General features: G+C 43.9%; 1 protein-coding gene across 1 annotated transcript in view; it reads right to left on the minus strand.

Annotated features, from left to right (window-relative positions):
• LOC140722936 (uncharacterized) overlaps positions 1-12,707 on the minus strand; it is a 43,694-nt gene that overhangs the window by 817 nt on the left and 30,170 nt on the right. Inside the window, exons 12-13 of the mRNA XM_073037561.1 lie at positions 9,981-10,016; positions 7,586-7,618 (exon numbers count right to left, since the gene is read on the minus strand). Coding sequence (XP_072893662.1) covers positions 7,586-7,618; positions 9,981-10,016 — 69 coding nt within the window. The remainder of the gene's footprint in view (positions 1-7,585; positions 7,619-9,980; positions 10,017-12,707) is intronic.

Raw genomic sequence — 12,707 nt, forward strand, 5'->3', positions numbered from 1 at the left:
AAAATATGGGCTTGGTTTCGGAGAGGTAGGAAATGTCCTTAATGAATACTTTATCTCAGTATTCACGATTCAGAAAGACCTTGACAAATGTGAGCACAACTAGAACAGGCTGATATGCCTGAACAGGTCGATGTTAAGTAGCATGAGTGCGCGCAGAATAAGGAATAAAATGGACGATCTGAAAATTCAGCTACAGATTGGCAAATATAACGTTGTGGCCATCTCTGAAACTCGCCTAAAGAATGGCTGCCATCGGGAGCTGAACGTCCAAGGATATACGGTGCATCGGAAAGATAGGTTAGTAGGCAGAGGGGGTGCTGTGGCTCTGTGTATAAGAAATAATATTGAATAATTGTAAAGTGGTGACATAGGATTGGAAGGTGTGGAGTCACCACGGGTTGAGTTAAGAAATGGCAAGGGTAAAAGGACCCTAATGGCAGTTATATACAGGCCTCCAAACAGCAGCCGGGGTGTCGGTTTACAGATTACAGCAGGAAATAGAAGATCCGTGTCAGAAAGGCAATGCCATGATAATCATTGGGAATATCAACATGGAAGCGTATTGAAAATGAAATTGAAAATTGAACATGAAAACCAGGTCAGTACTGATGGACTCAAGAGAGAGAATTTGTAGAAGTTTAAGGGCTGATTTTCTTTAGAACGGCTTGTTATTGAGCCCACTAGCGGATCGGTTGTACTGGTTTGGCTGTTGTACAATGATTGGAAGTGGTGAGAGAGCTCAAGGTTAAGGAACACTGAGGAAACAGAGATCACATTATTATCAAGTTCGTATTGATATTTGAGAGGGAAAAATAAAATCCAACGTGTCGGTATGTCACTGGAATAAAGGAAATTACAATGGCATGGGAGGGAAACTGGCCTAAGTTGACTGGAAAGGGACATTTGCAGGAAATAAAAATAATGATATATTTTCAAAGGGGAGAAGGACACTACCGTGGCTGACAAGTGAAGTCAGAGCCGAAGGAAAAGCAAAAGACGGGGCATAAAAGGAAGCCACAGCTCGTGGGAAGATAGAACATTGAGGAGCTTGTAAGAACTTGCGGAAGTAAAAAAAGAAGGTCATTTGGAACGAAAGGATGAATTACAAGAGGATGCTATTGACTAATATCAATGAAGATACTAATAGATTTTTAAGTACATTAAGGGTAAAAGAGAGTCGAGGGTAGATATAGGATTAATAGAAAATGACGCGGGAGATATTGCAATGAGAGATGCAGAGATGACAGAGAAAGTGAATGCGTGTTTTGCATCACTGTTCACAGTGGAAGACGTCTGCAGTTTACCGGACATTCAACAATGAGAGGGAAGTGAAGAATGTGCAGTGAAAATTACGACTGAGAAGGTACTCAGGACTTTTAATGATCTGAGGGTGGATAAATCTCCTGGAATGATGGAATGTACCCTCGATGTTCTGAAGGAAGAAGCTGGAGAGAATGTGGAGGCGTTAACGATGATCTTTCAAGAATCAATAGATTCTGGTATGGTAGCGGATGACTGGAAAATTTCAAATGTTACTCCGTTATATAGTAAGTGTGGGAGGCAGCAGAAAGGAAACTACAGACCTGTTTGTCAGACATCAGTGCTTGGGAAGTTGTTGGAATTGATTGTTAGAGGTTAGATTACGGAGTACCTGGAGCACATGACAAGATAGGGTAAAACCAGCACGGTTTCCTGAAAGGAAAATCCTGCCTGTCAAACCTAGCACAATTCTTTGTGAAAATTACAAGCCGGGTAGGCAACGGTGATGCAGTAGAAGTGCTTTACTTGGATTTTCAGAAGGACTTTGATTAGGTGCCGCACATGAGTCTGCTTAGCAAGATAAGAGCCCATGGAATTACAGGGAAGTTACAGGGTGGGGAATTAGCTGATCGACAGAAAACAGAGAGTGGGTGTAAAGGGATCCTATTCTGGCTGGCTGCCGGTTACCAGTGGAGTTCGAGGTGTCGCTGTTGTAACCGGTCATTTGGACGATGCAGGTCAATGACTTGAACTAAGGTACTAATGGATTTGTGGCTAAATTTGCCGATGATGCAAAGATAAGTAGAGGAGCGGGTAGTGTTGAGGAAACAGAGAGCTTGCAGAGAGACGTACGTAGTTTGGGGGAATGGGCAAAGAATTGTCAAATGAAATACAATATTGGAAAGTTTTTGGTCTTGCACTTCGATGGCAGAAATAAACGGACAGACTATTAACTAGATCGGGAGAGAATTCAAAATGCAGACATGCAAGGGAAGTGGGAGTCCTTGTGCAGGATACCCTAAAGGTTAACCTCCAGGTTGAGTCGGTTTTTAAACAAGGAGAATGTGTTGACATTCATTTCTCGTGGCTTACCCATAGCCTAGTTTTCGAAGCTCCATGCACCTACCCAGGAGTTTCTTAAAAAACCCTATCGTTTCCCTCTCCACCACCGCCGCCGGCAGCCTATTCCACACATTCACCACTCTCTGCATGAAAACCTACCCCTGACATCTCCTCTGTAGCTACTTACAAGCACCTTAAAACTATGCCCTATCGTACTACCCGTTTCACCCCTGGGAATAATTCTCTGACTATCCACATGATCAATTTCTTTCATTATCCTGTACACACTTAACTGGCCATCTCTCATCTTCTTTCGCTGAAAGGAGAAAACGCCGAGTTCACTCAATCGATCCTCATAAGGCGTACCCCCAATGAAGGGAACATCCTCGTAAATCTCCTCAGTGCCCTTTCTATGGTTTCCACGTCCTTCCTGTAGTGAGGCGACTGGAATTGAGCACAATACTCCAAGTGGGGTCTGAACATGTTCCTATATGGTTGCAACATTACCTCTCTGCTCTTAAACTCAATGCTACGGCTGATGACGGCCAATACACTGTATATCTTCTTAATCACAGTGAACCTGCGTAGCAGCTTTGAGTGTCATCTGGACTTGGACCCTAAGATCCCTCTAATCCCCCACACTGACAAGAGTCTTACCGTTAATGCTATAATCTGCCATTATATTTGACTTACCAAAATTAACATCTGCGAAACCTCACACTTATCTGGGTTGAACTCCATCTCCCAATTCTCAGCCCAGAATTGCATCCTATCAATATCCCGGTGTAAACTCTGAAAGCCCTCCATACTATCCACAACGCCCCAAACCTTCGAATCATCAGCAAATTTACTAACCCATTCCTCCACTTCCTCCTCCAGGTCATTTATACAAATCAGGAAGAGTAGGGGTCCCAGAACAGATCCCTAAAGCACACCACTGTTCACCGACCTCCATGCAGAATATGACCCCACTACAACCACACTTCGTCTTCTGTGGGTAAGCCAGTCCTGGATCCCATGCCTGCTTATTTTCTCAGTAAGCCTTGCATGGGGTATCTTATCAAATGTCTTGTTGAAATCCATGTACACTACATTCACTGCTCCAATGTGTTTAGTCACATCCTCAAAAAATTCAATCAGCTCGTGAGACACTACCTGCCCTTGACAAAGCCATGCGGACTACTCCTAATCATATTACACCTCTCCAAATATTCATAAATCCTGCCTCTCTGGATCTTCTCCATCAACCTACCAACCTCTGAGGTAAGACTCACTGGTCTATAATTTCCTGGGCTGTCTCTACTCCCTGTCTTGAATAAAGGAACAACATCCGCAAACCTCCAATCGTCCGGAACCTCTCCCGTCTCCATTGATAATGCGAAGTTCATCCCAACAGGCGCATCGATCTCTTCTTTCGCTTCTCAGAGTAGCCTGGGGTTCAGAATTCTTCCGTACATTTCCCTGAGAACATCTGTTTCCAAATTATGCTTCCATTTTCCTGCCTGACAGCCTCGTATGTCCCCTTACTTCAATCAGACGTTTCCCTAACTTGTCTGTTCCTGTCCTTCTACAATGCTATGGTAAAGGAGATAGAATTGTGATCACTATCTCCAAAATGCTCCAGCACAGAGATAACTGGCAACTGACCAGATTCATATCCCAATATCAGATCACGTACAGCCTCTCCTCTTGTAGTTTTATCTGCATAATGTGTCACGAACCCTTCCTCAACACACCTAGCAGACTGCATCCCTTCTAAATCCCTCACTCTAGGGAGATGCCAATCCATATTTGGGAAACTAAAATCTCTCACCACAACACCCCTGCTATTATTGCACCTCACCTCGCATAGAATATCAGAGCAGGGATGTGATTTTGAGGCTCTATAAGGAATGCGTGAGAACTTATTTGGAGTATTGTCTGCAGTTTTGGACTCATTATTTTACAAAGGATATACTGACATTGGAGAAGGTGCAGAGAAGATTCGCAAGAATGAATCCAGCAATGAAAATGTTAATGTATGAGGAACATCTGGCAGCTCTGGGCTGTATTCCCTGGAGTTCAGGAGAATGAGGTGGGATCTCATAGAAACATTTCGAACATTATAAGGCGCGAAAAGATCAGATATGGCAAGTTATTTACCATGGTAAGGGAATCTAGGAAAATCGGGCATAATTTCAGGATTGAAGACCTCCTTTTGGAACTAACATGACGTCAAATTACTTCACTCAGAGGGTGGTAAATCTGTGCAATTTGTTGCCACAAGCGGCTGTGGAGGCCAAGTCATTGGGTGCATTTAAGGCAGAGATAGATAGATTCTGAATTTGCCAAGACATCAAAGGGGATGGGGTAAAGCAGGGGAGAGGGGATGACTGGAAGAACTGGATCAGCCTATGATTGAATGGCGTAGCAGGCTCGATGTCCCGGATCTCTATTATATATTCTGGTTTTATGAGCTGAATCCTTTCAAAAACTTGAGGACAGTTAATCCCTGGTGCCGGAGGAGCTATACTCCAGTTTTCTACGGGAAGCACCCGAAGGATATTGCGCGCTTTTGGCGATGGACTTTGCATTCCTATTACCCTCTTCAGTCGTACCGGGGGATTGTAAGCTGCAAATGTTTTCCGTTTTTTCATAGAATCTAATAGGGAAAACGATGGGAATGATAGAGCAGTAAAGTTCCTCACGAGAGACTTATCCAGAAAGTTATGAGGCATGGGATAAGTGGAACCTTGGCTGCTTGGATAAAATAAAATGGCTTAAAGGATGAAAGCAGAAGGTAGTTGTGGAAATAAAGTATTCTGCCTGGAGTTCGGTGACTATTGGAGTGCCGGAGGGATCTGCCCTGGAACCCCGGCTATTTGTAATTTTTATAAATGAGCTTGATGTAGAGGCGGAAGAATGGGTGAGTAAGTTTGCGGATGACACGAAGATTGGAGCAGTTGTGGATGGAGCGAATGTTGTCGAATGTTGTCGAATGTTAACAGAGGATATAGACAAGCTGCAGAGTTGGGCAGAAAAATAGCATATGGAGTTCAATCCGGATAAGTGTGAGGTGATGCAATTTGGAAGGACTAACCAGAAGACTGAGTACAGGATTAATGGTCAGTTACTTAAGAGCGTGGATGAACAAAGGGACTTTGGGGTTCAAATCCATACATCCTTCAAGGTCGCTGCACAGGTTGATAGGGTAGTTTAGAAGGCCTATGGGATGCTTGGCTTCATTAACAAGGGGATTTATTTCAAAAGTAGAGAGGTCATGTTGCAACTCAACAAATCTCTGTTGAGACACTTAGAGTATTGTGTTCAGTTCTGGTCACCTCATTATAGGAAGGATGTGGAAGCTATGGAGACGGTGCAGAGGAGATTTGTCAGGATTTTGTCTGGTTTGGAGAACAAGTCACATGAAGCAAGGTTATCAGAGATGGGACTTTTCACTTTGGAGCATAGAAGAATGAGCGGGCTCTTGATAGAGGTCTACAAGGTTAAAAGAGGCATAGATAGGGTGGATAGTCAGTACCTGTTTCCCAGGGCACCAATAGCAAACACCAGAGGGCATAGGTACAAAATTAAGGGAGGGAAGTTTAGGGGAGACATCGGGGGTAGGTTTTCTACATAGAGGGTTGTGAGTGCCTGCAATGACTCGCCAGGGATGGTGGTGGAGTCTAAAACATTAGGGGTATTTAAGAGCCTTTTGGACAGGCACATGGAATAAAGAAAAATAAAGAGTTATGGGGAAGTGTGGGTTTAGTACATTTTTTAAGGATTATGTCGGTTGGCACAGCATGGAGGGCTGAAGGGCCTGTACTGTGCTATAGTTTTCTATGGTTCTATGGTTCTAAAGGTTATGTCGTTGTGTGCGAACTGCTGCAGTAGATATGTAGGCACTTCAAGAAATATAGTCTGAATAGAGGTAGTCAGCATGGTCTTGCCAAGTGCAGGTCGTGTCTCAAGAATGCGATTAAATTCGTCCGGGTGCTGCAAACCAGGTTGCAGGCTTGTACGATGATGGTGTATACATATATTTTATCAGGAGGTTTGATAAGATTCCTCATTGTTGGCCCATTCAGAAAGTCATGTGATAGGGATTGCAGAGAATCTTGTCCGTGTAGGTAGGGAACTGGCTTGCCCAAGACAGAGTGTGCTAGCAGTTGGAGATTATTCCACCTGGAGTTCAGTGAGGTTCTGTGTTCCGCAGAGATCTGATCTGAGACTCCTGGTCTTTTTGAATTTTACAAATGATTTTGATGAGGAAATGAATAGACATAGATAACAGGCAAAATATGGATGTTAATGGAAAATGTGGTGGGTTGTCGCAGGTTACAAATGGGCATTGATGGATGCAGAACTGGTTTGAGAAATGGCGAGTCAAGTTGAGTATGGGGAAGAGAGAAGAATTGCACTTAGAAAGGTCGAATTAGAATGCAGAATCCATGGATTAAGACAGGGTAATTGAAAATATTGAGGAGAAGAAGATCTTTCAGCCTTGACGTCAATTAATCTTTAAAGTTTCCGCGCCATTTAATAGGGTAGTTAAGGATGTGTATGACTGGTTTGGGATAAATCGGCGGGGGAGCAAGTTCGGTAGCCACGAGGTACTGTTGCAGCTTTATAAAACTCTGGTTAAACCACATTTGGAATTTTGTACTACACCGTAGAGTGGATAAGTTTGACAAGGGGAGGGAATTTTAAAGCGATTTGGGGGTATGTATAGGTGCAGCCAGCGGTGCGTTATTACCTATAGTAGTGAGTGTGTGAAACGCAATATCAATGGTGGTGGTATAGACACACACATTAGGGTCATTTAAGAGAGTCTCTTAGCACACGGATAATGGAGAAATAGAAGGCTCTGGAGGAGAGCAAGTTTAGAGTCGGTAAAACATCAAGGACCAAAGGGCCAACAAAGAGCTGTCCTGTTCAATGTTTTCTTATCTACGTACGTGATGAACTAGGATGGTCCGCACAGTTTATAGTAGGGAAGATCATGCCTGGGCAACGTTTCAGGAGCACAAGGTAGGGCCAGGGATCACTGACCACACCAGTTTCGTGGACTCACTAAACAGCGAAAGGAAGCTGTTCAAAACCGTTCCTTCCCTCGAAGGAGCAGAGTGAGGAGATTTTTTTTTTCTCTTTCTCGCCACCGTAGCGCTCCCCACACCCCGCTCTCCTCACCCCCACCGTGCATGAGCACAAGCCTGGTACTGTAACGTCTCTGGTTCATCAACTAGCGCAATCACAGACACAACATTCCAATGCCACTTACCCTGCCGGCATCGAGCTGAAGTCATACGATACCCTGATGGAGATGGTGGAAAATTAAGAAAAAGTAATTAATGGCCCGACATCGTGAAGTTAACAATACACAATCCACATCTCACTCACACTCAACACTGATCCCTTCCTGATGTGCTCAGAGGCAGCACCGGGACACGTTGGACATCCGGATTTAACATCAAGTTCAACTCTTCAACCAAACTCCTTTCCTTAGTTTACTCCAAACCTGAGAACCCTGCTGCAGTTCACTGTGGGCGCTGCCCCAGCTTACCTCCCTTCTCACATACACACACGATGCAGCAGTTACACCGTTTCACTCTTCGGAGGAGCAATGTGAAGAGAGATGCTTCTGGAATAGGTAGCGTGCGATCACACTGATTGGTTTGCAGTACAGGATCTGCATTAGCTGCTAGAACATTAATGAACAGCCAGGTAATGAACGCAACAACCTGTGTAAAATTAAAGTTTTGATCTCATTGGAAATTTCAACTTCCCCAATACAAAAATGTACATTCTCAATGCAAGGCGATTAGATGGGGAGAATGTATTAACTGGATGCTTTATTAAATGAATATGTGCACCGTCCAACGAGAGGAGGTGCCGAACTGAAAAAGCTAACATAAGTAAAGCTCCGTAAATTCGGATCAAACGGAGCAAATCAGGAGTATAACGAAGCCAGTAATGTAGGGAAAAAAAGAATGAGGAGAACCAAGTTGGGACGTGAGAAGTCCTTGGCAAGCAGGATTAGGATGAATTTAATTAAGCAACATTCCATACAAATGTCAGGAACAAACGAATGACTATGGACAGTGTATGATTATTGAATTTTTTCGGAGTGGCGGGAGGCTAGGTTTGCTTTAATGCGGAAAATGTGAGTGACGTATTCACTGAGTATTTTGTTTCCGTATTTATCTGGGTAAAAGACATGGAGGAGCAGCAGATTGATGCTCTGTTTATAAATATGTTAGGTGTTTAGAGCAAAATTAGGAGAAACACCTCGGGCCTCGGAATGAATTTTCAGGTGAATAAGTCTCCAGGACATGATGGGAGTTCCATAGGTTAGTGAGGGAAGCAAGAGACGGGATTGCAGGATCCTTGGAAAAATATCCTCTCTAGCCACATGCGAGATGCCAGAGGACAGGCGAATGGCTAAAGTTTTACATCTTCATGAAAAGCGAAAAAAGGGAATTCCTGGAAACTATTTACCAGTGAGTCTCAGGTTAGTTCCATTCCAGTGAGATATTAATTATTGAATGGCCTTATTGAACCTGGAGTTTTAATTAGTGAGGCACAGCAAGGATCTGGGCTGCGACCTCTTCTGTTTGTGGTGTGAATAAATAACCGGGATGCAGATATCGACAGGTGTGTTAGTAGGTTTGTGGATGATATCCAGAATTGATGGAGTTGTGGATTGTGTAGAAGAACTTGCAAAACGTATAGCGCAACATAGATCAGTTGCAGATATAGACAGAAAAATGGTAGAAGCAGTACAACCCACATAAATGTGGGATGTTGCACCTTGGTAGGGAAAATGCTAGGAGAAAGTACACTCCAAAAGGAAAGACCAATAACTGTGTTGAGTTTAGGGAGAATTTGGGGTCCAAGTTGAGAGCTCGTCGGTAACAGGTATAAAGTACGATAAAGCGATTAAGGAGGTTTAAGCAATGTTCGCTTTTATTAGTTGAGGAATTAGTATAATTGCGAGTAGGTTATATTGCAAGTTTATAAACATCTGGTTCGGCCGCATCTAGAGAATTGCATACAGTTTTAGTCTTGTCACCATGGGAAGGATGTTGAGGCTTTGGGCAAGGTGCAGAAGAGGATTACCAGGATGCTGCCTGGTTCAGAGGTCATGTGCTAACTTGAGAGATACAACAACTTGTGTTGTTTTCTTTGGAGCGGAGGGGCTGAGTAGAAATTATGAGAGGCATAGATGGAATACACAGTATCTGTTTCCCAGGGCAGAAATATCTAATATCAAAGGTTGTAGGTTGAGAGGGGGTAGGTTCGAGTGTGATGTGAGGGGTAACTTTTTTTAACCCAGAGATTGGTGAATGTTTGGACTGCACGGTCTGGTGAGGTAGTAGAGGCAAATAAATCAGAGGTTATAAGTGACGCTTAGATATGAAGCCCCATGATTGTGAGTAACGTGGAAGATTATGGACATTGCGTATGTTGGAGGGATTTGGTTTAGGAGAGGTTTTATTTACTCTTCAGTTCGGCACCATATTGTTGGCCGAGGGGCCTGTTGCAATACTGTACGCTCCTGTGTTCTATGTTCTGTCTCTGCCACCCTTCCAGCAGCATGAAACCACACCCGATGTCGCGATGCCTTTGTTTCATTTAACGCCTCCTCACAGACACAGCTTTCGAATTCCACTTACCCGCCCATAGAGACTTCTGTTCCCCAGAAGGATCTCCTATTTGAAGGACGTGAAGAAGTTAATAAAAATGGTTCAGTGAAAAACGCTCAGAGACACGGTGCAGTGTTCACTCAGCCTTCTCTCAGTGCACGGTGCGGGTTGAGGTGCTGCCTTTAAATGGGACGGTACAGAGTGTCCATATGTTATGGAGACTCAGAAGTAAAGAGAGGCTGAGGGAACGCAGGATTTCTGAGACCGAGCGCGTTGCAAATATTTTCGTAAAACTGTACATATATTGTTAATACGCATTCTTTATTTACAGAATTCATTATGGGTTATGTGTGGGAGATACATGAATGGCATACGTCATTAGTATGCCAATAACGTCATTAGTTAATAGAAAACTAAGTAGACAAGTTATCCGCACACCTTTGTATTTCATTTTGATTATTTTCTAGAGTTGGTAAGTATAACAACATTGGATAGGAAGGCATCAGTGTTGCGGGCAGAGAATGGTAGTGTTACCCTGGGTCAGATCTTCTGGTTCTCATAGAAAAGGACAAAAGTGTGAGCACAATTCCCGTGTTGCATCTGCAGGGAGTGGAAGTGTGGCTCGAATGATTAGGGGAGACCACAGCTGTGGAAAGTGGCAGTCCAGAGGGGCCACAAGCTATATACCTTTACGTAAGAAAACAAACGTTGGGCCCCAAGGAATATTTGACAAATTGAAATTGACGGTGAAGAGTTTGGAACGGAGAACAGGGAAAATTACTGTGGGATGAATTGTGTACTGAGCAGCTGCTTTCATTCAATAAGACCCCAGTAATATGCTCGAAATGCACGAGATATCGGAATCAGAGCGAGTATTACGGCCATCACAAAAAAAGCAGTTGGTGGGAGGATTGAACAGTGTGGAAGTGAGGAAATCACCTGGGTTAGATTAACTTCACGTCAGGCTTCAGAAAGGCACAGCGGAATACATCGTCGAGACATTGTTAGGAAAAGTATCAGAAGATTATTAATGGTGAATGTGACACTGCGCTTTTGACCAGGGGAGCGGGGAAGACAGCAGCTGCTTCGTGGGCAGTTATCCGACCTTGGCTACGCTGAGCTGCTTGAGAGTACTTCCAAGAGCTTGGAAAATTACTGTATCCCCATGGTGGACTCGTACAGAAAGTGAGAGCGCTGCGCTGGTGGCCCACAGAAAGCTGCGGGTGGTTCGGTGATCACTGGCGTTCCGCAGGGATCTGTGCTTGGAGCCCTACTCCATGTGATATTTATAAATGATTTAGATCAGCGGGTGGAACGGTGAGTTAGGAAATTTGATAATGGTGCGAAGGTTGATTGCTGGATAGTGCCCACGAAGACTCGGCAGGACATCTGAAGAATTTGACAAACTTCTATAGGTGTGTATTTAGAGTATCTCAACTGGCTGACTTACACCTTGCTGTGTATAGACCGATGCCCTTGAACGGAATATCCTTGAAAACGTAGTGGACACCACCCAGTCTATCACGAATATTACCCTGCCTTCAACCGCTGAAAACTTCTGGATGGAGGCTGACGTAGAAGATCAGCATCCATCATCGAGGATCCCTACAAGTCTGCTCAGGCTGTATTCTCGCTGCTGTCATATTTAAGAAGGAACAGGCACCTTACAAACCTCATAGCCTGGTTCAGGGACAACGATTACTCCTGGAAATTAGGTTCTCGAACCAGAAGAGATTACTTCACTCAATTCACTCGCCCATTGCTAAACTGTTCTCAGAATCTATGCACACTCCCAATGACACTGTATCTGATAATCTGCATATCGACATTTATTGCTTCCTCAGCTGTTATTATTACGATTTCTTATTTTCCATTTTGGCTTTCCACGTGTTGTTCGGTTCAGTGGTCGCTTATCTGTCTGTTGGCTGTAACATTACGAGAAGATTAGAAGAGCACAGGGCCGTAACGTTCAGGCGCAGAATGGACCCATTTGGTCCATTGAGTCTGTTGCATCATTTTATCACAGCTGATACATTTTGTGTTCCCTTTCGGCCACTATCTCCTGTCTTCTCACGTATCCCTTCAGGTCCTGACTAATCAGCATTCAGTGTAGCTGTGTCTGTAATATACTAAATAACTCGGCACAACAGCTGCCTGTGGCAACTAAGTCCACAGATTTACTTCTAAAGGACACCCCTCTATTCTGCTGTTTCCTCTTGTTTTAGACTCCGGCACAATTGGACGTAAACCTTCCAATTATCTCTATTGAAAAACTTTCAACATTCAATGGGTTTGAATTCGGACACCCTCGCTCTTCTGAACTCTAATGAGGAGAGGCCAAGAGCAATCAGATGTTTCCCAGTGACCACACATTTTAATTGCACGTCCCATTCTCATTCTGATATGTCTATTCATGGCCTCCTCTACTGTCAAGATGAAGTCACACTCAGGTTGGAGGAACAACACCTTATATACCGGCTGAGTAGCCTCCAACATAATGGCATGAACATTGACTTCTCTAACTTCCGTTGATGCCCATCCTCCCATTCTTACCCCATCCCTGGCATATTTAGTTGCTTCTTTTTCTCTCTCTTTCTGTCTCTCTCTGACCATCACTCTGCTTGTTCTCCATCTCCCTCCGGTGCTCCCCTCCTCCTTCCTTTCTTTCTTTCTTTCTCTCGAGGACACCCGTTCCATAATCCTTTTCCTTCTCCAGCTCCGTATCACTTTGGCCAATCACCTTTCCAGCTCTCAGCT

This window comes from Hemitrygon akajei, unplaced genomic scaffold, assembly GCF_048418815.1.
Source record: "Hemitrygon akajei unplaced genomic scaffold, sHemAka1.3 Scf000094, whole genome shotgun sequence".
Lineage (NCBI taxonomy): Eukaryota > Metazoa > Chordata > Chondrichthyes > Myliobatiformes > Dasyatidae > Hemitrygon > Hemitrygon akajei.